The 27,893-nt window shown below is 49.4% G+C and overlaps 1 protein-coding gene across 4 annotated transcripts; it reads left to right on the forward strand.

Moving 5' to 3' along the window:
• Window positions 1-282: 282 nt before the first annotated feature.
• Mpp2 (membrane palmitoylated protein 2) lies at window positions 283-27,656 on the forward strand. Of its 4 annotated transcripts, XM_035448031.1 has the most exons (15): window positions 283-313; window positions 4,699-4,835; window positions 5,065-5,075; window positions 7,769-7,783; window positions 10,073-10,088; window positions 22,280-22,432; window positions 22,554-22,703; window positions 23,191-23,418; window positions 24,194-24,325; window positions 24,438-24,543; window positions 24,629-24,697; window positions 24,923-25,084; window positions 25,853-26,055; window positions 26,398-26,526; window positions 27,480-27,656. In XM_035448031.1, the coding sequence occupies exons 1-15, from the start codon at window positions 283-285 to the stop codon at window positions 27,654-27,656; spliced, it is 1,719 nt and encodes a 572-aa protein (XP_035303922.1). The 4 variants fall into 4 exon arrangements, with proteins under 4 accessions (XP_035303922.1, XP_035303924.1, XP_027283742.1 ...); XM_035448033.1 differs by lacking the exons at window positions 5,065-5,075; window positions 7,769-7,783; window positions 10,073-10,088 and having other exon boundaries at window positions 4,699-4,817; XM_027427941.2 differs by lacking the exons at window positions 283-313; window positions 5,065-5,075; window positions 7,769-7,783; window positions 10,073-10,088 and adding an exon at window positions 3,257-3,338 and having other exon boundaries at window positions 4,699-4,817.
• Window positions 27,657-27,893: the final 237 nt, after the last annotated feature.

Genomic DNA, 27,893 nt, shown 5'->3' on the forward strand with positions numbered 1-27,893 from the left:
GCTTTGGAGCCTTGGGAAAAACTGAGTAACCTCTTCGATCCTTCTTGTCTCTCCCGCCTCTGAGAGGGGGCATGTCACCTGCTCTTCTTGATTTCCAGGGCACTTGGGGTCACTCTTGTAATCCAATCTCCCATTTCTGGACAATGCTCTCTTCCTCGAATGTGGCTGTTCCTGAAGAGGATACCCTTCCTCGTCTCTGCTGTCCCTGGCTTTGCCCTGTACATTCTCATCCTCCTCTCTCCCACTCTAGGAGACTGATTCTGAGTCCTCACCGACCTCACCATGCCAGTTGCGGCCACAAACTCCGAGTCTGGTAAGAAGAGGGTTATGCAGTCAGCCTGCCTCAGTGGTTCCCGAGGGGGCTGGGCAAGGATAAGGGGGTGGGTATAGCAGTAGTAGCTAGGCACTTTCACACTCCTCCCCCGTCACCCCACCCCTCAGGCTGCCTTCTCCCTGAAATAAGATAGAGCAGAGTAAGACCTGAGCTTGCTCCAGGTAGCGCTGGAGATGTAGCAAACTGCCTGAGGGCCAGGGTGCCTGCTTCAGAGATGGTGCACACTGCAGCTGGACGGGAATGGCAGGGAAGTGCCCCAGGACGTGGCTGGGGAATCTGGATTTGGAGGATAAGTACAGGTTAGAGGGACTGAGAAGTCCTTAGTACATTTTGCCTATCCAGAGGTTGGGGGTGGGTGGGACGTGTAGGTGTAAACAGAGAGACAACCCCCTCCCCCAGGGATGCTTGCACAAAGTTCTGTAGGTGTTCAGCCTTAGAGTACATAGGCTGCAAAAGCCCAGCAGCCACCTGGGAACTGCCTAGCCTGAACTTCTAAAAGAGTTGATATGACATTCAAAGGCAATGGGAGTGGAGAACTCATTGCTATGAGGAGTTTCCACAATTATTCTGCTGCTGCGGTGGTGGCTGGCGCCACCACGGCTGTGCTGTTATGGCATTGATTCACCTGTAAGTCAGTCATCTCTGTTTGAGGACTTGTTTCCTCTGAGATAAGGTGGCAGGATGGGATTGACATTTTTGATTTTGCTCCTAGATCTCCCAGACTCTGATGACAGCAGTGGGCCCCCATCCACCTGCATCCATGCCCTGGAACCCCACCCCAGTGGTTCCTGGACCCTTGAGTGTTTTCTGAGACCCACCAAAATTAGGTTCCTTGTCTAGAAGCTCTGAAAGGGCTCTGGCTCCAGCCATGAGACGCCCTGAACAGTCTGAATTCTTTGCAGTGAATCCCGCTGCTCCTTCTGCAAGACATTCCAGGTCCCCACTTTGCATAGAATGAATCCTTGTCCCTACCCTCTAAGAAAACGAACATTGCTGTGTACCAGCCAGAATCTAAGCTGTGACCCCTTTGCCCACCCATCCCATCCCCTACCCCCACCCCTACCTCCGCCCCCAGGAAAGTCTCTTTCTCCATGCCATGGTATGTCCCCAGCTTCTTGAGGGGGGGCTCATGCTTTCTTCATGCTTCCTGGCCTCTCCCCCTGCTAGCCTGCTCTAAAGCTGCTTAGGAGTCAATGAGACCCATCCCTGAGCCTGTGATTAAAGGCTTCTCATCTGGGCTTGCCAAGTAAACCTATTAATGGTGACCTGCAGGGCTGCACAGGGAGAAGGTTCCCAGCTGCAGGCCACGTGGTAGGGGCACACAGGGTAGGAGCCCATGCCTATGGGTGTGGCCTGAGTTTTCAAACACCTCCTGGTGCCCTGTTCCCCTAGATGCCGTGCTGTGGGCTGTTCTTTGCTTCTGTATCCAAAGGAAGAAATACCATGTGCTCCCTTCCCCTAGCTAGTCCTCTGTTGGCATCTTAGCCTCAAAATCTAAGGGTGCATCCTGCTCCTTGTCATTTGGTGGCCATTGCACTTCCCATGGGTCTGACAGAGACCCAGCTGTGCCCCTCACCTGAGGTCAGGCTCCTCTCCACTTCTCCCTGTTTCCATGGGGGCATTCCTGCTTTGGCTTCTTCGAAGGTGAAACTAGCAAGTTCCTTCTCCATCCTTTCCCCATGGATCAAAATGGCCCTTGATACTATGGGAGGCTCTCTCTTGCTTTAGTTGAGGACAGGTGAGCGGCATCACACACAGGATGGGAATTTAGACATCTTGTGCTCACTATGGCCCCATTGTTTCTTCTTTCTTCACCCGGCTCACTCCTTTCTTTGAAACAAGTTGAGGATGTGGGCCTGTGTTCAGAGGGAGCTGTCCCTTTAAATATCTCTTCCATCTCTGGGTTACTGCCCTGGTGTGTAATCCTGCCTGCTGCCATAGCAACCAGGGGTGCAAGGCGACCTGGTGCCATTCTTCTGGGAATGTCTGACTGGAGGTGGCAGCAACAGCAACAGCAGTGCCTTAATAGTGGCCTCATGGATACACATGGGTACACATGGGGTCCAGGGCCTGGGTAGTTACCAAGGCCTTTCCTCTTGCCCACTTTTATTCTTGCTGCATAAATGGGTCCTCACCTTTTCCCTCCCCCAGTTCTAAAGTGCCTGGCTTGCTCCCGGGTGTCACCCCTCACCTGATGGATAATAATGGCAAAGGGAGAAGCTACTATTGAGATGGATTCAAGAACTGGTCCCTCTACGGCTTCATGGGTACCACCATTCTGTGTCTCCCCACACTGCTTCAGTGGATGACATTTGAGGTTAAGATACTTGCCTCTTGTTAAAATGGTATTACCACCTTCCTGCACCTGCCAGGGAGAGGACCCAGAGCTGTTCTTGAGGGCTTTCTTCGGTTGAGAGGGTTATTGTAAAGAAGCTAGCCTGCAGTGAGGGAGAGGCAAAGGTCAGAGGTGTGGTGCGGGATCGGGTAGGAGTCAGCTTGGGATGGAATAGAGGAGGGGCATCCATATGAGAGGTGCAAAAGCAAGATGGGAGTCAAATTCTGCCGGTCACCTGGGATTTCTGCGCTGGCCGAGAGGGAGGCCCCAGTCCTGAGGGACTTACCTCACTCGTGCAAGCCCGATTTCATTGCCACCTCCGTACCTGTACTGGTGACAGTAAGTGACAGGGACCAGGCCAGTTTAGGAAGACTCTCTCCTGTCACCTCCCTCCTCCCACCCATCATCGCCCCCTCCTCACCAGCAGGCGGGCTTTGGCCAATCAAATAGGCGGTCCAGGAGGCGGAGCCTTGCTATTGGCTGATCCTGCAGCGCCCGAGAGTCCCGCCTTCTTTAGCTCAGCCCGCGTCTGGCTGGGAAGGCGCCGACCTCGGGGGAGACTGTTCCAGGATCGCCAAGGGGTCGCCATGGCCTGCAGCCCAGGCAGTGGGGCTTCCTTGGAGGGGATTTCCCTGGGATCCTCTGAAGAGGCAGAGCTCTGTAGGGAAGGTAGGAAGAGGTGGGGTGGAGAGGCCAGGGGAGGGGTACTCTCCCTTTAGCCGACCATCCCATAGTGGGCTCTGGGGCACCTGGGCAACACCCTTAGGGGAGAAATGGACGCCCATCAGCCAGAAGAGCGGATCTGGCACAGGGCATCACTCCCCTCCCCCCCGTTCAGTCCCCCAACCCCAATAGCTGGTTGTCTGGGGAGTCGGTGAGCTGGACCGTGGACATTTGGCAGAATGGGGAGGGCTTTGACTTGGCTTCTTTGAAAGCCAAGAAGGACCTTCTAAGTCTCTGGTCCTTGAGAGCTGGAAAGGAAGGGTCTGGAGGCAGTCTCGGCTGTTATTTATGGAGAAGATGGGGAAAGAAATGGGGGTTCAGCGCCCTAAGCCATCCTCTCCAAGGTCCAGTTTTAGGGCCCCCTGCTGCCCACCCTCACTCTTTTGAGAAGGGGAGCTCTGAGAAGAGTGTAGAGAGGCGCCAGAAAGCCTTTCCCCACTCCTGCAGGGTTTGGACGCTGTTATGCAGATGTAGGCGTGGGTGGCAGAGTAATGATACCCCCTGCCCATCTTTGCTCCCATCTGGGCACAATGCTTTTTTCCTTCCTTCCACCCCCTGGAGCTCCCTCCCACCTTCACCCGGGAGTGAAGACAGCCCCATGTCTCAGAGGCCATTTTCAGGTGTACTGATGTCCTTGGTTATATCTCATCCCAGGCTGAGAGTGGTCATTCCTGGGGTGATGTGTTTTTTGACCTCTGCCCTTGGTACCCACAGCCATCCTTGAGTGCTAGTTTCTCTAGCCCCGATAGTATGTCAGGCTTCAGTTTTGACTTTTCATCATGCATTAATTTCTGAAGAATGATGTTTGTCAGAGCTAGGGACAGTGACTTGTGCAGTATCACACTGAGCTGGTGCTGCATTGGTCCTGGCCTTCTGCATTGCTGACTGCTCGATTCTGCTTGGACTCAGAGACCTGCTCCAAGCTCTGTCTTACCCCTGAGCCTGCCAGCTACAGGTGGTGGTGGAATCCTCATGCTTCCGCTCAGCTAGAGGTTGAGTGGGAAGTCTAGTTCTTTGTTGCTGGGCAAAATCTGGAAAGGGACACCTGCCCCTGCTCTCTGGTCTGGTTCCTGCTGCTGGTAGCCTCCTACCTTCCCAGGCTGGCATTGCCTAAGGTGGACAAAAAGGTCAAGAAAATTGCTGCCTGCCCCTAGGATCTCTGCCTGAGACATACAAGGGCCTGGTGTCTGTGAGAGGAGAGTAGGAAGCGCTGTTGGGTGACTTCTGAGGAGCTGGAGATGGGAGGGTTTGTGCTGGAGTTTGGTCTTCTGTGTCCAGCTGATACCATCTCACTGCCTCTCCCCAGCCATGCAGCAGGTCTTGGACAACCTGGGATCCCTTCCCAATGCCACCGGGGCTGCGGAACTGGACCTGATCTTCCTTCGAGGCATTATGGAAAGTCCCATAGTCAGATCCCTGGCCAAGGTATGGTGTATGGGGGAGGTGGGTGGTGTAACCAGGAGCCTCGGGGAACCCTGGGAATGGGGTATGTGGCAGAAGGGGCCACCTGAAAGGGTGTGCAGGGATATTATGCCTGGGAGATGAATCTGAGGGAGCAGGTCGTGGAGCTTCTGTGGCTCCTGGCTGCACCTGGCTGCACCTGGCTGCACCTGGCTGCACCTGGCTGCACCTGGTGAGAGGTGGCAGGGGGAACATCCGACTGAGAGAAGAGCATGTCTGTGTGTTGGATTCTCCAGATTGGTTCTGCCCACTTCTCCACCTTTGGGTGTTTGTCCATGTGTGTCAGGTGGGAGACAAACTCAGTAAAAGAAAATTGTAAGAATTTTGTAATGAGCGCACGCCTTTAATCCCAGTACTCGGGAGGCAGAGGCAGACAGATCTCTGTGAGTTCGAGGTCAGCCTGGTCTACAGAGCTACACAGAGAAATCCTGTCTCAAACAAACAATTTTGTAATAGCACACATGCTTGGGGGAGCATAGAGGACAGGTGCCTACCTGAGTCTCTGGGGGCAGAGGCCTCCTGGAGAAAGGGCTGGTATGACTATGGAGGATGCAGAGAGGGGCAGGCATCTCAGGCCACAAGAGAGCTTGGGCTGAAACATCAAAGTGAGAGGTAGTTGGAAGTGTGAAGCTGGGGCTTCAGGTGCGAGACAAGGAGCGTGAGCTGTGAAGATGGTGGCAGCTTGTGGAGGGCACTGGGGATCATGCCTGGGGGCTCAGATATTGCCCCTCAAGTATCAAGCAAGCTTTGTACATTTTAGGCAGGAAGGGACAGTGACATGGGCATTTAGGAGCCCCCTCTCTGGCAGCCATGTGGAGGATGGAATGAAGGTTTTCAGAGACCCGGTAAAGACCACGTGGTAGTTAGAGCTAAGAGGAGCCGGGTGCTAAGAAGGCATGGGGAGGGACATAGTGGGGTACCCGAGTGGAGGAGGCTGGTGTGTGGGGAAGGAGGTGCTCCTGGGCTGGGCTGGAGGCAAGGCTGGGCATGCTGGGGAGTCAACCTGCTCTCCGGGAAATCTGAGTCCAGGCAGGCATTCCTCTCCTGGGATCCAAGGGTCAGGGCAAAGTTTGACCGATCACTGAAGGGGAGAGAATCTAGTGAGCAGGGACCCAAGACAGTCCCTGGCAGGCACTGATTTCCCAGGGTGGGATGACTCAACCCCTGGGCAAAGAGGAAGAAGAAGGTGACTTTAATCCAGGGCCCAGATGTAGGTGGAGCCCTGAATGAAGCCTGAAACTGACTTGGACTTCCGGGCCCAGGCTGGGAGGAAGCAGAGGCAGGGAGGAAACCCACGTGAAGGTTGGGTCTCTCTGAGGTCGCACGACAGCTGTGGAGTGGTGGGGGTGCAGAGATGGAAGAGAAGGCCAAGGTCAGAGAGGGAGGTAGGAATGAAATATTTCCTAGGAGGGCAGTTCTGGGGGCTGACATGTCCATACAGGGTGTGGCTGCTACAGATTTCAGGGGTGTTAATGAGGTCCTGGAGAGGAAGACTGTAGTGAGGGTGGGCATGGTTCCATGCACCTGGGAATCAGAGGCAATGGCAGGTGATAGGGGATGAGACCAAGGCAGTCAACAGGGCCTTCAGGAATGAATGATGGGGAGGATTACAGGACAGAGAGGCAGTTTAGAGGATGGTGGGTTTTCCTTTGTCTTTTCTGTGTGTGTATGTGTGTATGCATTCGACTGTGTGTGTGTGTGTGTGTGTGTGTGTGTGTGTGTGTGTGTGTGTGTGTGTGTGTAACCCAGAGATTGAAGTTGGATGTCTTCCTCAATCATTTTTTCTGCCCTATTTTTTGTGACAGAATTTCTCATTACTAATGGGGTAGACTGGCTGAACAGCAAACCCAGGGACTCTAGCTTTTACCTGGGTGCTGGAGACGAAAATTTAGGACCTCATGCTTGTACAGTAAGCTCTTCACCAACTGAGCTATCTCTTCAGCCCCAGGTGGTAGGTTTTCCATAGGGCCTTGTGGGGACTTTGTCATAGGATTGTGGTAGCCTTGGTGTAGGGTGTGGAGGCCATTAGGTTCTGCTGGAGGGAGAGAGAGAGGCTGTGTTCCAGGGACACACCTGGCATACATACGTTCCTGTTGCTGTACATGAGAATCTGAGGCAGAACTATAAGTTTGATAGCTTGGGTGACATAGTAAAGCCCTGTAAAGAGCAAAACAAGCACCAAGCATGATGACCTATCTCTTTAATCCCAGCACTTGGGGTGTAGAGGCAGGAGCAGCAGGACTTCGAGGTCAACCTCAGAGAGTTGGAGGTCAGTCTGGGCTGTGTGAAATACTGTCTCTAGAAACCACAAAAAGAAAACACTCAAAGCAAAGAAAAACAAAAAACAATCAAAACACAAAAAAGAGGAGATGATTAAAAAGTCTGAGAAATTCTGGGGAGGAGAAAATATGATTGGAGGGAACAAGAAAAAGGCAGTTTGTGTGTGTGTGTGTGTGTGTGTGTGTGTGTGTGTGTGTGTGTGTGTGTGTGTGTGTGTTCCTTGGTTATTGAAGATAACCCTTTTTTTTAAAATTTAAAGCAAGAAGTCATGCATGCCTGTGGTACTAGCTACTCTGGAGACTGAGGCAGGAGGATTGCTTGAGCAGTGCAGGACAAGCCTGGACAACACAATGAGACCTTGTCCCTCACAAGAGAAGATGAGGGAAGAATTATTTGTATTTCAAATGTTGAGCACATAAACTCTAGGTGGGCAAGAAGGTTTGTCTTCCTGGATGACCACTGTGTCTTCAGAGCCTAAAACAGTGTTTGGCACATAATTGGCTTTTGCTGAATATTTTGTTGAGTGAATAAATAGAAAGGGTTGAAGAAAATAATGTAACCACTCCCCAAACACCCATTTCCATAACATTAATACTGAGACTGCTTATTTTTGCATTTATGCTTTATTTTTGAAGTCCTTACAAATACATGTATATGTTTTTAATGTGTATGTGTGTTTGTCTCTGTGAGTATATGCTACACGTGGGTATCCACAGAGGCCAGAAGAGGGCAATAGATTGCCTGGAGCTAGGGTTTCAGGAGGGTGGTGAACCATTTGATGTAGGTGCTGGGAACTGAACTCGGGTCCCTCAGCGGAAGCAAAAAGTGCTCTAAACTGCTGTGCCTTTTCTCCAGCTCTTACGTGTTCCTTTGAAGAAATAAAAAATGTTGTATGTTACAATTCACCCCCCCTTCCTAATTTCAAATGCTGTCCCTTCCCAAGAGTAAACCCTGGTGATGTCATTTCCCAGAATGCTTGCTATCCTTGTCTATATATGGGTTTAGCCACTAGTAATATGCCCTTGTTATACATGCCTTTAAATTTCCCATAAATGGAATGATAGTATAATCTGCTTCTGTCTTTGAGATTTCTCATCCACAGAGGGAGTAAAGTTATTGCTCTAAGTGTAGATAAAGACGGTGAGATTCATTTGAACTCTTGTGCACTAACCGTGACATGTGTCCCATGCAGTTAAGCAGTTCCCCTTCTGAAAGAAAGGGCAGTGGTGCAGATTTTGCCCTGAAAAGGACAGCACTGTTGTGAATGTCCTTCTATCCAAGTGTTTATGCATAAATGTGAAGTGTTCTCTGGGGTGAACTTGGCAGTGGAAGTGCTGAATGCATGAATTTTTGAGCCTCTATGTCCATAACCTTCCAAAGCTGGATTCAGAGTTGTATGGGTTAAGCCCCATCTTCTGTGGGTCACAGGGTCAGGGCTGAGTGGTACCCAGCTTTTTTCAAAGTGTGACTTCCCTCAGTAACATTCCCTGATGGCCTTGCCCAAGCACTTGACAGATCTCCAGAAAGGGATCACTCATTCATTTCCCCATTCCTTCCTTCATTCATGCACTCTTCCACTCATCGGTTCAACAGCTATCCACTGGATACCCAGCATGCACCAGGATAACAGCAGATGAACTCTGACTTCCTCTTACTAGGTCCCACAATGCCTCAGTCCCCAGAAGCTCACATACAGCCTTGTTGATAAGTTACCGATGTACTGAATCAGACTGTAAGTAGAGTCCTTCCTCTAGAAATGTTTGGAGCATAAGCAGGTCAGATTGTTCTTTCAGAAAATTCTGGGCATGATTCTCAATGCATAGAACTCTACTGAAGATAGTGAGGACGTTTGTTCAACTCTGAGGCCCACCTCACCTGAGAGTATGGTATGCTGAGGGCATCCAGTGGCTCCTCTCATCTGTTTCTGGAACAAACAGGGAAGGAATCTCCCAGAAGGACTTCAGAATAGTAAACCTCTCCCACCTCTGTGTGAGAGATCCTTCTCTGTGGAACACCATTGCTCATCAAAAGTCAACGCAGCCCTTCTCTTCACTTTCCATTGCTTTGGACACACTTTTTACCAGTTTTAATGATTATATAGCCATAGATGAATTTGTCAATCAATAGACAAAACACTTTGATTAAAGATCCAGCTGTAAAATCTTGGTACTCCTGAAGGAAGTAGCCCAGAGTCCCCAGTGGCCTCAGGTTAAACTGTTTGTAGTACTTAGTAATCCCCCTCCTTCCTTTGCCTTTGAGGAGTTGGGCTTGACTCTTGTTTCTGTAGATATGACAGACATATGGGATGGGTAGAGTTGGGGCCAAGGATGGGGTACTTGAGGGAGTGACCCTAGAGAATGAAAGGCTCTGGAGCAAGCTTGGCAGGCAACTCGTAAGTCCAAGGGTTGACTGTAGATAGAGGTGGCTGACACCTCAGAGAGCTGACATGGACCCAGCAATATGTACTTCTCCAGCAGCCAACACCAAGGTGAGAACTCCAAGGCTAATGGCATTTAGAAACCAGTAGAGTTGCTGACCGTAGGCTCACCTGCCTGCAGGGAGGCATGGGGAAATGGTATTTGAAGGATCCACATGATGAACAACAAAGAGTAGTGACCCCTGACTGGTTTTTGGGATGTCACAGTAATTCTCACTCATGGTTTTAGGGCAGTCCATTCTGGCAGAGAGGGCATGACAGAGTTCCTGTCAGTGAGAGCATCTGATGGAGGCTTATCATGTCCCTGTGGACCAGGATCCAGAGAGCAACTGGTAACTAGGGGCTGGGCTCTAACTTTCAATAGACTGTTATCCAGTGTCTTACTTCTGTCAGCTAGGTAGGTAGGTAGGTCTACCTTCTAGAGGTTCCACAGCCCTCTTAAGTAGTGCCACCGTCTAGGGGACAAGCCTTCAAAAACATGAGCCCATGGGAGGCCCGTCAGGCTGAAGCCCTATGGTGTAGCACGTCTATTGATCTCTGTGGACATGAGTTGTTTCTTCTGAGAAGTGAGGAGAGTGACACCTGTTTGGTAAGAGACTCTAATGGATATGGCGGTGGTTACGGATGTGGAAGTGTTCCTATGGTATCGTCTTAGCCTTCAGCTTGATGTTCCTCAGAAGGCTTTGTCCTGTGGTTAGGCTGTAGTGGATGAGCTGGCTGCATAAGCAAGGGCTCTTGAACAATGAGGGCACAGTGGAGCCAATAAGATTGGAGCCTTGACAAGGGTGTGTATGGTGAGGAGAAGGTGTGGCAGTGGGGAGCTCGGCAAACCAGTTAGCTTTTGCTACATCCCAAACTATCCGATGTGCTGTGGTTTAGTTCTTGTGGTTTTGTGGGCAGGTTGGGTGGATCTTCTGGCCTGGGCTTGCTCACCTGGGTGAGCTGGGTGGTCTAAGATGGCCTCACCATGATTGTTGTCTCAACTCAAAAGCCTGCAATACTTGAGATGATTGTATCACCTTCCACATAGTTTCTCAGCCTGTAGGAGAGTGGCCCTGTCTTCAGCCTGTAGGAGAGTGGCCCTATCTTCAGCCTGTAGGAGAGTGGCCCTATCTTCAGCCTGTAAGAGGGTAGCCCTATCTTCAGCCTGTAGGAGGGTGGCCCTGTCTCCAGCCTGTAGGAGAGTGGCCCTACCTTCAGCCTGTAGGAGGGTGGCCCTGTCTTCAGCCTGTAGGAGGGTGGCCCTGTCTCCAGCCTGTAGGAGAGTGGCCCTACCTTCAGCCTGTAGGAGGGTGGCCCTGTCTTCAGCCTGTAGGAGGGTGGCCCTGTCTTCAGCCTGTAGGAGGGTGGCCCTGTCTTCAGCCTGTAGGAGGGTGGCCCTGTCTTCAGCCTGTAGGAGGGTGGCCCTGTCTTCAGCCTGTAGGAGAGTGGTCCTATCTTCAGCCATAGGTGGGTGGCCCTGTCTTCAGCCTGTAGCAGAGTGGCCCTGTCTTCCCTACATGGTGATTTTTCAATTGAGGGAAGACAAATTCCAGATCATAGACACTGCCCAAGCCTCTGCTTACCTGCATGATATTTGCTAATGTTCCAATAGCCAAAGCAAATCACTTCTAGTGACCCTTGATTGGAGAGTTCTGGAACACTGCTTTCTGGCACTTGCTTCAGTTCTTGAATTTAATTATGAGCCCAGAGTTCAAAGGAGAATTCTGTCCTTTGCCAATATCAGAACACTTGGAAAGAGAGGGTGGAAGAGTTTTGCAGGGAGATGGTTATGGCAGTTCTGAAGCTGCAGTCTGCTGTTGGCTCAAGCTCAGGAATTGGTAGATCCAGGGTACTAGTGTTTCCTCTACTGTCAACTGGCCATGTCCCTGTCCCCAGTTTCTAAACCCTGCATTGAGGGTGTGTGTGAGAGTCACAGAGTCTTATGTAGCTCAGGCTGGCCTTGAATTCACTGTGTCACAGAGGATGACTTTGAATTCTTGCTTCGACCTTCCCAGTGCTGGGATTATAGGTATGCACCCCTGTGCCCTGTTATGTTATACTGGGGATCCACATGGCTTCCTTCATGCTGGGCAGGCACTCTACCAGCTGAGCTACATTCCAGGTCATGTTGAGGATAATTTTGAGATCAAAATGATACACGTGGTTGCCATAGACATTCAAATCACACACCTGGGTCCCGGGTCCGGAGCCTCTAATAATTGTATATACATCAATCACTTCTACAGAAAATAAGATACCTTTTGGGGGGTGTCGAGGAGATGGCTCAGCAGTTACGAGCACCTGCTGCTCTTGCCGAGGACCCTGGTTTGGTTCCTAGAACCCATATGACAGTTCACAGCCATATGGAACTCCAGTTCCAGGCTACTCAACACTTTTATCTGGCTGCCTGAGGCACCAGGCACAAACATGGTATGCATACATGCATGAAGGCAAAATACTCATACATATAAAGTTAAAAACCAGTCCTAGTAAAATAATAACCGAGTAAAAAGTAGTAGGTAAAATAAATTTTCACTCAGTAAGTAAACTCCAAAAAAGCCCCAAACTGGGCCCCTAGGGTTTTACATAGATAGCATGACCCCCTAGGAGTTTACAAAGATGGCATGATCCTCTGTTTTTAAAGGTAAAAATAGCTACAATTACATTCACTTTAGGACTGTGTAGAATCCATACAGATGTAATAACACTTAAACAGGAAGCCAGGGAATCATGAATGCAGGCACTGGAGATGCGGTGGGTGGGGCCTGTGATTAGACAGAGAATATTGTCGATTAACTTCCAAGCCACTGGGCATAAACCAATTATGAGATCGAATCATGAACTCAGCATTGTGGAGCCAACTCTCAATTCCTAAGGCCTCCAGAAGTTGGCAGTTATGATGGAGGCTGAGAGTGTTCTGCACTGGTGAGCCAGCTGTCTTTCAGCCCTCCAAAATGTTTGCTTTGTGTTTAATGGTTCCCTATTCAGAGATTTCTCTGGGCTGCAGAAGTTGAGCTTGGGACTGCCTATGGGTTAGAGTCCAGGCAGAAGCCATAAGAATATAGGTGGAGCAGCCTTTGATGGGGGTCATTGTGTTAGTCATAGTTTTTAGGAACAAAACTACAAAACTGATAGAATGAATATATAAAACACACACACACACACACACACACACAGAGACAGAGAGACAGAGACAGAGACAGAGACAGAGAGAGAGAGAGAGAGAGAGAGAGAGAGAGAGAGGATTTCTTAGAGTGGTTTACAACGATTGTTTCCTGATGGAAAGTTAAAGAATCCGGTAGTTTGGTCTATAAAAGACTGGATGTCTCATCCATTTCAATCTGGTGCTGGAGTCCTAGGGAATTCCTCGAGAGCTAATGGTCTTCGGTCTGTGACGGCAGGGTTTAAATGAGTTCACCAGACCCAAGATAAAAGATAAATAGGTGTTTTTATTAGGGAACAACTTACACAGATAAGAGTAAATAACCACTGTAGTCTTCCTGCTCCAGGAGATGCAGTCTCTGCCCTTCCCATGCTCTCTGTGACCCAAGAGAGCATGAGCTTGTAGTTCCTATACCTTAAAGAGGTCAGTCTGCACCTGAAACCACACCCAAAGGGTGTGGCCACTACTACAAGTTCACTGGCTAGGCGAGATGTCACTACAGATCTGCTTTGGAATCCTGGAGAAGCAGGCTCTAATACCAGTGAAGGAATGCCTCAGCAACAGGATAGATAGACTTGCCAAGAGTGAGGGCAAGCTGGCAAAAAAGTGAAGGCGTCTTTCTCCCACATCCTTTGAGCTGCCACCAGGAGGTGTGGTCCAGATTTAGGGTGGACCTTTCCACCCTGAATGATCTAATCAAGAAAATTCATCACAGCTTCCTTGTTTTGATTATAAATGTAGTCAAGTTGACCACCAAGTTCAGCCATCATAGTCTTTATGCCCAAGAAGGCAGGAGAGTTGCTGGGGAGATGCCTGGCTCCCTTCTTGGTCAAGTTAGTGTCTTCAGCCACCTTGTCCTGCCTCCATCCATGTAGCAGAAGGTGCTGCAGCCCAAAGAAGCAACTTCTTAGGAGCCCAAGACACATCTCTGGGTCAGAGCTAGATCCCGTTAGCCAAAAAGCTGCACTTGGGCTGTGGTGCTCACATTCCTGGTGCCCCAATGCCTTTGTTCTTGCAGCTCATATTCCCAGCATTGGCCTTGGGCACAGAAGTGTCCTGGAGCCAGGCAAGCTTCTGTCTCTCAGGCTCCATGGACTGTGCTTTGCACGGGGTGGGGGGGTGGGGGGAGGGATGTCCAACCCTTACATGCTCGTTTCTGTCCCTGTATATGATTTTTGTGTCCCCTCAATGGCCCATTCCCCCTTAGCAGGAACATTGCAAGCCAAGAGGAAGATGGACAGTTTAGGTGGTGATGTAGGGTGCTGTCCCCATCCTGTTTGGGAAAGAGAAAGGGGAAAGGACCTGTTGTATGTCAGGCATTGTGTCTGTCTACTTCACTCCTGGCTGTGTGTCTATGAGACGTTACTAAGCTCTCATTTCGGAAGACTGACTCCAGCAAATCGTCCCCTGGCCTCTGCACGCTTTCTGTGGCATGATCCCCTCAATAAGTAAAATGTAATAAAATAAGTCAGTGTAATAAAAAACTAAAATCTCCCTGTATAAAGCTGGGTTTGATGGCTGGCTCATGCATGCCTGTAATCCCAGGATTTAGGAACTGAGGTGGAAAGGTCATATGAGGCTGAGAGTTTGAGACCATCGGGTGACATATTGGGAGCTTCCCCAAGCAACCAAACAAAACTTCCCCTATCTTGTAGGCGTAGAAAACATGTGGAATTAAAAAAATGTACACAGAGCCATCATCCATCACTCAGTCCACGTCAACATATGGAACATGTGGTAATTTACAATCTTGCTTCATCCATGCCTCCATCTGCTTCCCTCTCTCCTGAAACAACTGAAACAAATCTCAGATGTAATCAACTTTATCTCTAGGCATTTCAGTATGCATATTACAGATAAGGATTCCCCCCTCCCTCCCTCCCTTTCTTTCTTCCTTCCTCTCTCCCCCCATCTCACTCCACAGGGTTTCTCTGTGTAGTCCTGGCTGTTCTGGAATTTTCTCTGGAGACCAGGCTGGCCTCGAACTCAAAGATCTGCCTGCCTCTGCCTGCTGAGTGCTGGGATTAAAGTTGTGTGCCCACATGCTTAGATGAAGTTTTTTTTTTTTAAAGTAGTAACACTACTATTATTACACATAAAAATGAAACAATAATTTATGTGTCATTTGTGTATTATTCTGTTTGTGTGTGTGTGTATACTTTTTTTTTTTGGTTATTTTTCAAAACAGAGTTCCTTTGTGCAGCCTAGGCTGTCCTAGAACTAGCTATATAGACCAGGCTGGCCTTGAACTCACAAAGATCTGCCTGCCTCTGCCTTCCAAGTGCTGGGACTAAAGGTGTTCACCTCCACAACCTGGCTGAAGTATGTACTTATATGAGAGACTTTGAGCATGGGTGTGAAGGCCAAGGGTTGATGTCTTATGTCTTTTCATGATCTTTCTCTTCCACCTTTATATTTTTAAAGATAAATTTATTTTTATTCATATATATGTGTGTGTGTGTGTGTGTGTGTGTGTGTGTGTGTGTGTGTGCGCACACACACACACACACACATATATGTACACGCAACATATTCATACCTGGTACCCAAGGAGCTAGAAGAAGAAAGCATTGGACCTCCTGAAACTGGATTTCAAAGCAGTCATGAGCCACCATGTAGATGCTAGGAACCAAACCAGTGTCCCCTGCAAGAGCAGCCAGTGCATTTTATTGCTGCTGAGCTCTCCAGCTCTCGCCTTTTTTTAGACAGGGTCTCTAACAGATACCGAAGTTCACCAGTCTGGCCAGGCTGACCAGCCAATGAGCTGCAGGAATCTGTGTATCCTCTTGTTACCTCCCCATCTCATCCCTACTCTGCCTGCTGGTATCACAGGCGCACCCCATTCCACATTTTAACGTCTGTCTTGAACATCTGACTTCAGGTCCTCATGCTTGCAAAGCAGGAACTTTACTGATAGCCTTCTCCCAGCCTCCTATTGTGCAGTTTTAATAAACAGCATTGACGCATCCCGACAGTCATTTTTCAAGATATCAAGGTATATCCAGGAATCACACCATACATCAGAACAAACTCCAAGCAGATCAGAGACTTAAATGTGAAACTATGAACCCTAGAAGAAAACAGATCTGCATATAGGAATAACCCCTCCCAACCTCAAAATTCAGATGCATGAAAGACTAATAAATTCAGCCATATTAAATATATATCTTTGCAAGGCAAAACTACCATAAGCAGAATCCAAAGATAAATGACAAGCTAGAGGAAAATGATTTGCAAAAGATGTCACAAATAAAGGGCTAATCTTCTCAATATAGAGAGAACATTTTAAAATGGGAAAAGGAAAAAAATCAAATAGAAAAAAATTGGCAAAAGACATGAGCAAACAGCTCACACAAGAAGATACCCAGATGGTCTTTAAACATATGAAGAGATGCTTGGCTGCACCTATAATAAGCAAAATGCAAATTAAGCCCCACTGATAGATCATTTCTCATTGGATTGACTGGCAGGCATTCAGAAATTTGATTAGTACTGGGAGGAGCTTTGGAGACATTTCACATGTAACACTGGTGGCAGAAGAAGTTGGCTGCAGCTCCATGGTATCGAAGACATCTGCTTGACCCAGCCAGACTTCTAGGAATGTGTGCAGGATCTCCACAGACAGAGAACACTGTGCTATGGTTATTTACCACAGTCTTAGTGCAATAGCAAAATATCAGAAACTACGTCAATATTCAGAGCCTGGTTGAGTAAGTTATAGGACTCCAGGTGTGCTGTAGAGTCTTGAGTCATTTAAAAAGTCATAGCAATAGAATGGGATCTACATTTGTCGTGTGGGATGGTATCTAGAGAGAACTTTCAGGTTAGAAACCCAGACAGATAACAGCCAGGTGTGGTGATGCACGTCTTTAATCCCAGCACTTGGGAGGCAGAGGCAGGAGGATCTCTGCGAGTTTATATACCAAGTTTAGGCTAGCCTTGGCTACATAGTGAGACCCTGTCTCAAACAAACAAACAAACAAACAAACACCCAAACAAAAAGGGTTGGAGAGAAGGCTCAGAAGTTAAGAGCACTGGCTCTTCTTCCAGAGGACCAAGGCGTGGTTCCAGCACCTATATTGTTAGTATTCAGGCATCTGTAATGGCCTGTCCATGGAGCTCTGACAGGATACACCCTCAGCTGCAGCTACTAAGAGCACCACCTGTGCACATTCACTATGTTCCCTTTTAAAAGGGCCCTGCCCACTTTCCATCCATCTCTCTCTGTCTCCCCCTCCTCTTTCCTCTCCTGCTGTTCCTGTTTCTGGAGTTGGTCTCTCCCCTCCCCTTTCCCTTTTTTGGGGAGGGGGTGCATTTCGAGACAGGGATTCTCTGTGGCTTTGGAGGCTGTCCTGGAACTAGCTCTTGTAGACCAGGCTGGTCTTGAACTCACAGAGATCCTCCTGCCTCTGCCTCCCGAGTGCTGGGATTAAAGACGTGAGCCTTTTTTTTTTTTATGATCCCTGTCCCCAATAAAAAAACTCTCTATTTGAACCCTGTCTTATGGCATCTTTCTCTCTAGTGCTCCTTTTCTTAAATTACAACACACATGGAAGCTCACAACTGTCTGTAACTGCAGTTTCAGGGGATCTGATACCCTTTTCTGGACTCTATGGGCACTGGTGCGTACATGGTTCACAGGCATACTTACAGGCAAAGCACCAATACACATAAAATAAAAATGAAGAAAATCTAAAAATAAAAATCCCAAACAAACAAGAAATAAGAAAAGAAAAGAAAGGAAAGAGAAGTATGCCGGGCAGTGTAGTACATGTCTTTAATCCCAGCACTCGGGAGTCAGAGGCAGGCAGATATCTCTGAGTTGAAGGCCAGCCTGGTCTACAGAGCAAGTTCCAGGACATCCAGGACTGTTCCACAGAGAAACCCTGGCTCAAAAAACAAACAAACAAAAAAGACAAAAACAAAAGTACTATAACAGGAGTGAATCAAGTCTTTCTTGTAGGACTTCTGTTGGACCATCAGTCTTCAAATATTGGCACAGACTTATAATTATGAAAGCTTGGCTTTTAGCTTAGGTTTGTTCCCAACTAGCTCTTATACCTCAAATCAAGCTGTTAATCTATGTTCTGCCACTGGCAGAGGTAAAACTCTCTCCATTCTCTATGTTCCTCTCCCTCCATGTCTTGCTGGTGTTTCCTGCCATGCCCGAGTCTAACCCTGAGTTCCCCTCTTTGCCTAGAAGTCCTGCCTATTCTTTCCTGCCTAGCTATTGGCCATTCAACTCTTTAAACCAATCAGATGATACAGGCAGGTGAGGAAAAACATAGACACATCTTCACACAGTGTACAACAAGATTATCCTACAACAAAGGAGAAATAAACATTTTAGTCTTGTGGAAATAACATAATCCCTTAACCAATGAGATGGTTTCTTCTGAGTGTACACATGATTAGGGGATGGAGGCGGCAGGAAGGGATGGAACTGAGACTTTGAGTTTATTTTTTAGTGGAGTTTTGAAATTTGAGCTGTATCAATGTACAAATTAAAAATTAAGTGGAAAAAAAAGCATAGCCTAAAGTTAAGAGAAGATAAAGCATTTATCCAGATATCAACATTTGCTGATTGTACAGAAATGGTAATAAGTCAAGTAACTTTTGTTACAGTGTTGCGACTAGACACTGTGATACAGGATGCATGATTTGAATGCTTGTGTGTCCTGTAAAATTCATAGAACCCTTAATGTGATTGTATAACAGATATGTCCTTTAGGGGGTGGTTAACTCATGAGAGTGGACCCGTCTCAGTGAGATTAGCAACCTTTTTGCCACAGGAGAGAATTAGCATGGCTCCTTTTCAAGTCTTTTGGCCTCTGACTTCCTGGCCTGCAAAACTGTAAGAAATAACTTTGTATTGTTTCTCAGTTACTCTGTATCAAGGTGGTTTTGTTGTTGATGTTATTTTTGGTGGTCCTGGGGACTGAACCAGGCTCTTGCCTATTCCAAGTATGCGTTGTACTGTCACTGACATACATGACATGCATTCCTAGCCCTCAGACTCAGGCGATTTTTGGTTATAGCAGAAAAATGTACCAAAATAATACTTAAGCTAAAATGCTTACATTAAAAAAAATTTTTTTTGAGTTCAAGCTGCATATAGTGTCTCACAACTTTAGTCCAGCACTTGGGGGCAGAGGCAGGTGGAACTCTGCCACAATAGAGTATAAACTGTCAGCCAGGTGGTGGTGGAGGCGGCAACCACCTTTATTTTGTGCACTTGGGAGGCAGAGGCAGGCGGATGCAAGTTCCTGGACAGTCAAAAGTACTGTTACCCTGCCTCAAAATACCAAAGGAGGGGAACAAAAACCAAAACAAAAGCCAAACCAAACCAAAACAACCCCCCCAGAAACTCCCAAACAACAACAACAACCACCAACAAAAAACAAAACAGAAAACCTCCAAAACTGTCTATGACGGCATGTAGGCAAGTGAGAAGAGCTATATTTAAATAAAACTATCAATGGACCAAAAAAAAAATGTTCATAGCAATACCCAGAGAAAGGAGGAGAAAGGGTTGGAGAGAGGGAGAAAGGAGAAGCCTTCTTCTCAGTGTGTTCGTGCATGGTTAACATGTTTGTTGGCATATATGTGTGGGTAGGTTCACATGCAAATGTGTGTGGAAGCCCAAGGTTGAGGTTGGGAATTGTCCTTGAGTGCTCTCCCTCCTTAATCATTGAGGCTGGGTCTTTCAAGGAAACCTAGAACTCGCCGACTTGTCTAGTCTCTCTGGTCAGTTTGTTCTGAGGCTCTCCTGTCTTTTCTTTCAAGGCTGGGATGAGGGGCCATCTGCTGCCAGCCCAGCATTCACATGGGTTCTGGGGTCATCACAACATGAAGAACTGTATTAAAGGGTCGCAGCATTAGGAAGGTTGAGAACCTCTGGTCTGAGCTATCTCCCCAGCCCCAGGAAACTCTCTCTCTCAGTAGAATGTCAATCAAAATGTGGAAGGGATGGCTGGCACTCACTGCTGAGCAGCTTCAAATAAGATAACAGATTCAGACAAGGCTCATAGTGGATGCCAGATCCACTGGAGAAGGATCACTGGGGATCAGGACAGCCACACAGTCTTAAAGCACGGGAAAGACAGCTCCCTCCACATAAAACTCTTGCCAAAATGATTAACCAAGTCTAGCCTGGAAAAAAATCAGATACATCCAGCTGTGGCCTAGTTGCCGAACCATCCCCGTCTCTCTGTTCTTTTTCTTTCTTTCTTTCTTTCTTTCTTTCTTTCTTTCTTTCTTTCTTCTTCTTCTTCTTCTTTTTTTTTTTTTAAGACAGGGTTTCTCTGTAGCTTTGTAGCCTGTCCTGGAACTGACTCTGTAGACCAGCCTGGCCTCGAACTCAGAGACCTGCCTGCCTTTGCCTCCCAAGTGCTGGAATTAAAGGCATTTGCCACCACCACCCAACACTCTCATTTTTTTAAAACAGAGTTTCTCCGTGTTGTTGGTTATTTTTTGCTCTTTACTCTTTGGGGGCCTGCCACCCAGCTCCCAAATAAACACACAGAGGCTTATTCTTTCTCATAAATGCCTGGCCTTAGCGTGGCTTGTTTCTAGTCAGCTTTTCTTAACTCAAATTATCCCCTCTACCTTTTGCCTCTGGGCTTTTACCCTTTCTCTATTTCTGTATCTTCTTTTTTTTTTTTTTTTTTTTTTTTTTTTTTTTTTTTTTTTTTTACTTCTTACTCTGTGGTTTGCTGAGTAGCTGGCCCCTGGTGTCTTCTCTCCTTTTCTCATACCTCAATTTTTTTTCCCAGATTTCTCCTCCTATTTATACTCTCTGCCTGCCAGCCCTGCCTATCCTTTCTCATGCCTTGCTATTGGCTCTTTAGCTCTTTATTAGACCAATCAGGTGTTTTAGACAGAGTAACACAGCTTCACAGAGTTAAACAAATGTAACATAAAAGAATGGAACACATCTCTGCATCATTAAGCAAATGTTCCACAGCATAAACAAATCTAACACATCTTAAAGTAATATTTCACAGCATTCTCTGTGTAGCCTTGGCTGTCCTAGAACTCATTCTGAGGCTGGAAGGTGGTAGCACAAGCCTTTCATCCCAACACAATGGCTTATAGAGTGGAGGGGGCTTTTGTACTTTGGGATGTAGTGACTTGTGTCTGTGGCTGTCTTTCAAATGAGCAGCAGGGAGAGTGCGTTCATATACTCAATATAACCACCTTATCAGTTGGGAACTGGGTCTTTCCCTGATTTCAGAGTCCCTAACTATGGAACCCAGAATTAATAAAGCAACAAGTAAATACAAGGGTCTCTTCTGGCACCAAGTACTGACTTCTTTGTTTTTTTGGTGGTGGTGGGGGGGGTTGAGACAGGGTTTCCCTGTGTAGTCCTGGCTGTCCTGGAACTCTCTATGAAGACCAGGCTGGCCTCAGACGCAGATCTGCCTGCTTCTGCCTCCTGAATACTGGGATTAAAGGGGAATGCCACCCCCTTTCTTTAAAGAGATATATTTTAAAAAATGTTACGATGTTTATATGATGGGAATGAGTGTGCACAGGGGGTAGAGGACAGCTTTGTGAAGTTGTTTCTCTCCTTCCACCTTCATGTGGGTTCCAGGGAGCAAACTCAGGTTGGCAGGCTTGAATAACAAGCCTACACAACGAGTCATCCTGTTTGGCCCATGAACTGATTGCTTGCTCCTTCCCCACAAGAAACACTGAGCCTAGAGACCCAGGTTCAAATCCCTAGGAAAGTTACTTTACCTCCATGGCTTTCTGATGTTGGGCTGCAAGATGTCTGAGGTCAGAGATACCTTGCCCAGCCTAGATACAGAGGTGTGGGGGGTGGGGAGGGGCCTTGGTGCTGCCTCAACAAGATGATGGGACAGACTTAGTAGACTTCCTAAGGGAGGCCTTACCTTCTCCGAGGAGCAGATGGGAGGTGAGGGGGGCGTGGAGGGAATGTGAGGAGAGGAGAGAAGAGAGGGGGAACTGGGATTGGAATGTAAAAAATAAATTAATAAAAGATGTCTAAGGAGCCATCGGACCACCATGGTGACCCCATATATTTATATCATCTTGGGAGATGGGGACATTTTGATGATTTTTGGTGACCATGTGAATCAAGAGAATGGAAACAGAAGTCTGTCTTTGGGATTGTCCAGCCATAAACTGAGCTTTTTAAAAAAAAAACAATTTATTTGTATTTTGGTGCAGGTTTTAGCTTGCATGTATGTCTGTGTGAGGGTGTCAGATCTTGGAGTTACAGACCGTTGTGAACTGTCATGTGGGAGCTGGGAACTGAACTCGGGTCCTCTGGAAGAGCAGCCAGTGCTCTTAACCGCTGAGCCATCTCTCCAGCCCCCATAAAGAGAGTCATACTCATCATTTGCTGGAGAAAGGAAAACAAAGTACTCATGAATGTGAGTGTGTGTTTGTGTGTGTGTTGCACAGCTAAAGTGGGACCCAGAGTGACGTTGTGAGTGGGGTTTAAGGATTAGGGGCTTGGAGCCAGAGGAGGGGTGCTCTTTGGCATTCCAGGACTCCGGTCTGGCTGGCCTCACCTGTACTGCTTCCACACCCCAGGCCCACGAGCGTCTGGAGGAGACCAAGTTGGAGGCTGTTCGGGATAACAACCTGGAACTGGTGCAGGAAATCCTCCGGGACCTGGCACAGCTGGCAGAGCAGAGCAGCACCGCTGCGGAGCTGGCCCGCATTCTCCAGGAGCCTCACTTCCAGGTTCCTGGCTGGTGGCTGCTGCGGGGGTGGGGGTGGGGTGGCAATTTCCTAGTTGGAAGCTGGTTGGGAAGCCAGAACGGGGCATTTCCCCATTGTCCCTTCTCTTCCCATCCCTTTTCAGTCCCTCCTGGAGACTCATGACTCAGTGGCCTCAAAGACCTATGAGACACCACCGCCCAGCCCAGGTCTAGATCCCACGTTCAGCAATCAGCCAGTCCCTCCTGACGCGGTGCGCATGGTGGGCATCCGCAAGACAGCTGGAGAACATCTGGTGAGGATCAGACTGGTGGGGGAGGGGACAGAGAGCCACCAACGGGAGAGGAGCGAGGGCAGGTGGGAGGCCCAAGGGAGGGCCTGCGTAGACTTAGGAGCAGCTATGCATGAGTGTGAGTGTACACACACACACACACACACACACATACACACACACACACACACATACACACACATACACACACATACACACACATACACACACACACACACATACACACACATACACACACACACACACACACACACACACATACACACACATACACACACACATACACACACACATACACACACACACACACACACACACACACACACACCCCCTCAGGATCCTCTCCAGGCTGTGGCTATAAGTAAAGAATTGAGATAAGCCCAGGAGACTTTATGAGTGGGCACGAGGGTGGTGGGACAGGATTGGGAGGGCCGCTAGAGGCGGGATTTGAATAGAGATAGCGCTACCATCCACTCCTTTCATCACTCAGGGCGTGACATTCAGAGTGGAGGGTGGTGAGTTGGTGATTGCTCGCATTCTGCACGGAGGCATGGTGGCTCAGCAAGGCCTGCTGCATGTTGGTGACATCATCAAAGAAGTGAATGGGCAGCCGGTGGGCAGCGATCCCCGGGCATTGCAGGAGCTCCTGCGCAGCGCCAGCGGCAGCGTCATCCTCAAGATCCTGCCCAGCTACCAGGAACCCCACCTGCCCCGACAGGTGGGCCTGTCTCCCTGAGCCCTACCCAGCTCAAGGCCCGAGAGATGGCTGAGCCTCTTAGCTGTAGCTCCCAGGTCTCTTGGAGCTGTTGTCTCTAAGTGTTCATCTAAGGAAAAAGAGACGGCAGGCCCTCCAGGCTGACGGCGTTCGTTATAGCCACACAGCCTCCAGGTGTGGCGTGGCGCCTAAGCACCCATTGACTGGTTTTCCGTGTAGGCATTCACGCACATATGCAAGGGATACATGGGCTTCTATGACTAGAAAGCCCCACCTGAGTGTGCAAGTGATTGTGTCGAGTGTCCTGAGTGTGCAAAGAGATGCAGTGTTCTTTGTGGTCTTTGCACCTATGTGTGAGTGCAAAGACCTCACCCTGCAGGCCTGAGTTAGATGGGATTGTTACCTGCCCTGGGAGCTCCTTCCTTATTGTGAAATTGTTCACCTCAGCCTCCTCTTTGGCTTTTGCACTCTTGGAGCTCTGTCCTCCTGGAGGGTGGAGGGGAGAATACAGGGTTAGGTGTCAGTGACCCCTACCTGGGTATCTGTTTCCTTTTTCCTGGGGCCTGACCCAGCCTTGGGCAGTTTCTCAACTGCTAAATCTAAGTCTCTTCACTCCAGTTTGCCAAGAGAAATACCAGGAGGGCAGGGTAGGCAGGCCTGGAGGCATCTCTCCTCCACAGAGGGAGAGTGGCAGGGAGGGCTGTACTGTCTGCCAAGCAAGAGGGTGGATGCGCTCTCCGTTCATTCCCTTGACTCTTCCCAAATCCCTGGGGCTCAGGTATTTGTTAAATGCCACTTCGATTATGACCCTGCCCGAGACAGCCTCATCCCCTGCAAGGAAGCAGGCCTTCGCTTCAACGCTGGGGACTTGCTCCAGATTGTAAACCAAGATGACGCCAATTGGTGGCAGGTGAGCCCTGGGCACTCCTACAGTGTCTCCAAGTACCGTAGTGCGGCAGAAGAGGCGGGGTGCCGGGAATGGCCCTCTTACCCAGGTAGGTCTTTGGCGTGTGCCGTTTCAGGCATGCCACGTAGAAGGGGGCAGTGCTGGTCTCATACCCAGCCAGTTGCTGGAGGAGAAGCGGAAAGCATTTGTGAAGCGGGACCTGGAGCTGACCCCGACCTCAGGTAGGAGCCCCCTTCCCCACCTCAGGCCCCAATTTAAGACCTGGCATGGCCCAGTTTGCTCACTCGCTTGTTTCCTTGTGGCCAGGGACCCTATGTGGCAGCCTTTCAGGAAAGAAAAAGAAGCGAATGATGTATTTGACTACCAAGAATGCAGGTGGGTATTAATTCCTGTCCAAGTTGTCTAATATGTCGTATCTCTCTCTTCCTCACAAGTGACCTGTGGGTCTACTCTGCCTCAGATACTGCCAGCCTCGTTCCTAGGCTTGCCCAATTCCTCTGTTTCCCAGGCCTCAAGCACACTTACCCTTAATGCATTCTGAGAGCCCCTTTCCTCCCCCACGGGGCAGCCTGGTGAACAGTGCCATCTCTCTGTGCCCAGAGTTTGACCGCCACGAGCTGCTCATTTATGAGGAGGTGGCCCGCATGCCCCCATTCCGCCGGAAAACCCTGGTGCTGATTGGCGCGCAGGGTGTGGGCCGGCGCAGCCTGAAAAACAAGCTCATTCTGTGGGATCCAGACCGCTACGGCACCACAGTGCCCTGTGAGTGGGGGCCAGGGAGCGGGAGGTGCGAGCGTGGATGGGAGAGGAGAACGGAGGGATGGTGGTGGAGGGTTGCTGAGCAGCACTGAGCAGAACTGAGCGAGCTTCTTCAGGGACACCAGGTCAAGGTGGTTCCTTTGGCGGGGAGAGCTGTGTGCGCCCTCTGTGGGTGAATAAGGGGAACTGCAGGCTCATGATTCGGTGAAAGGGGGCTGGCTTTATTTCAGGATTTCTCCTCTCAAGTTTTACTTGCAAAAAAGGGTTAAAAAAAAAAAAAAGTGAGTGTCTACCATGATGTCTGGCGAGACAGGTTTGAGCTGTGTGTGGCCTGTGGCAGACAGGGCTTCTAATCTAAGTGTTGGGACCACAGGAGGTGAAGGTGGTGATGGTTGCTGGAGGCAGGAGCAAGAACGCTAAGCCCAGATTTCTTGACCCTTGCAATGTGGCTTTGGGCTGCTCATCGCCCTCCCTGAGCCTCTGCTAGCATCAGTGTACATGGCATCGGGCAAGCTGTTCCCCGAAGGTCCTCCCAGACAAGTGTGTCGCGTGCATTGTGTGTGTGTGTGTGTGTGTGTGTGTGTGTGTGCGCGCGCGCGTATGCCCGTGGAGAAGGTGAGAATAGGTGTGTATGAAGACACGAGGTTCTGAGAAGACCGAGAGCAGGCTATGTTGTCTCCAGAGCTGAGTTCTTGCACCCCACACAGAACCCACATACCCATATCTGAGGTGGGGTGGCTGACTCACCGGTTATCCGTGCTTCCCCTCCAGACACATCCCGGAGGCCCAAGGACACAGAGAGGGAAGGGCAGGCGTACAGCTTTGTGTCTCGTGGGGAGATGGAGTCTGACATTCGCGCTGGGCGCTACCTGGAACATGGCGAGTATGAGGGCAACCTGTATGGCACACGTATCGACTCCATCCGGGGCGTGGTTGCCTCCGGCAAGGTGTGCGTGCTGGATGTCAACCCCCAGGTACTGTCTAGCCCTTCCCTTTCATGTTTGTCAGTGTCCTCTACCACACTCTGCTCCCCTCAGCAACCCCTGTATGTCTCCTAGGGTTCATGTACCCCTCGACTACTGCTAAGGACCCAGCCCTTTTCCAGATCCCCAGACCCCCCCACCCCTCCACCCCCCGCCCTAGCCTCCTTCAGTTAGTCTCCAGCCGCCTGCCCGCTACTTGTCATTCTCATGACCCAGGTCCCAGAACCCCAAGCACCCCAAGCACCCACTCTCAGGTGCCCACCCTGTCACCCCATATCCTTCCTGTTCCTAGCCCATATAAAGGTGTTCTCCCAGCCTACTCTTTCCCTGCAGGCGGTGAAGGTCCTGAGGACAGCCGAGTTTGTCCCTTATGTGGTATTCATTGAGGCCCCTGACTTTGAGACCCTGCGAGCCATGAACCGGGCTGCACTGGAGAGCGGAGTGTCCACTAAACAGCTGACGGTGAGTGGATCTGAGTAGCGGTGGGAGGGCTGGGTGGTTGCCTGGGGTGGTGGAGCCCAGAGAGTCAGTGATTTGTGTATCTGAAGAGAGGAAGGCCTGAGAGAGGAATGCAGTGCCCTGCCTCTCAGACAGAGCCAGGGACACAGAACTTTGACTCTAGGCCTACTACGCATGGCCAGTAGAAGATCTGCAGGACAGGGATGGCCAGCGGAAGCTTCTAGAGGAAACTTGAATGTTGGCACAGCATTCCCCCAGGAGTAGGGTTTGCCCAGCTCTGAGCTCAAGGCTCCCCCTGCCCCACTCTTGTTACTACAGCTCCTCTGCTCCACAGAGGTGGTCTAGGTTGGGCTTGCATCCTCTGATGTCAACTCTGGGTGCCATGGCCCTGGCAACAGATGCACCCAGAGCCTCTGGGACATGGCTGCCCTCAGATGTCCATTATGCCTGATGTCCACTTCCTTCCCAGCAAGCCTCCTTTAGGTCTGGGGTGGGAATTAGTTTGTTCATTTGTGGCATCATCCTGGTACCAGGTAAGTTCTGATGCCACCTCAAAGCTATAGCAAGGGACTTGGTCAGACTAAAGGATGCACTGGCAGGAGTCAGGCAGATCCCCGAGCCATCGGCTCACTGTGACCTCTTTGTATGGGAGCTTTGTGTTATTATTGGAGCTGTAGTGAAGAACCCATGGGTGGCTTAACGGTTAGTGCTCTATGTGTTACAGCATCTTTTCCTCCCTCCTTCCCTCCTTCCCTCCTTCCTTCCTTCTTTCCTTCCTTCCTCCCATCCGTCCATCCATCCATCCATCCTGGCTGGGTGCAGAAGCACAGCCTTGTGAGGCACAAGGGAATCTCTACTCTGTGGCTGGGCTTTGGGGGTGAGGTAGGCAGGTTGTAGATTTCTCTAGTGATGGAATCAAGCTGGAGACACTGACTGAAGCCCCTTGTGCCGAACAGGAGGCAGATCTGAGACGGACAGTGGAAGAGAGCAGCCGAATCCAGAGGGGATATGGCCACTACTTCGACCTCAGCCTGGTCAACAGCAACCTCGAGAGGACCTTCCGTGAGCTCCAGGCTGCCATGGAGAAGCTTCGAACAGAGCCCCAGTGGGTGCCCGTCAGCTGGGTGTACTGAGCCTCGTTCCCTGCCTGGTGGGGAATCCATCCTTCACCCCACCTGTGACACTCCCCTACCCTGATAACGATCTTCACCCCCCATCTCTGGTTTTCCCTGGATCTCAGTTCCCAGCAGGCTTCAGTACAGAGGTGTGCACTGCCAGGGAGGTAGGTGTTCATAGGGTACCTCTGTACCCAGGTGCTGCCCACTCCCGATGTCCACTGGCCACCAGACATCCCTCTGTATGGACCATGC

This window comes from Cricetulus griseus, chromosome 7, assembly GCF_003668045.3.
Source record: "Cricetulus griseus strain 17A/GY chromosome 7, alternate assembly CriGri-PICRH-1.0, whole genome shotgun sequence".
Lineage (NCBI taxonomy): Eukaryota > Metazoa > Chordata > Mammalia > Rodentia > Cricetidae > Cricetulus > Cricetulus griseus.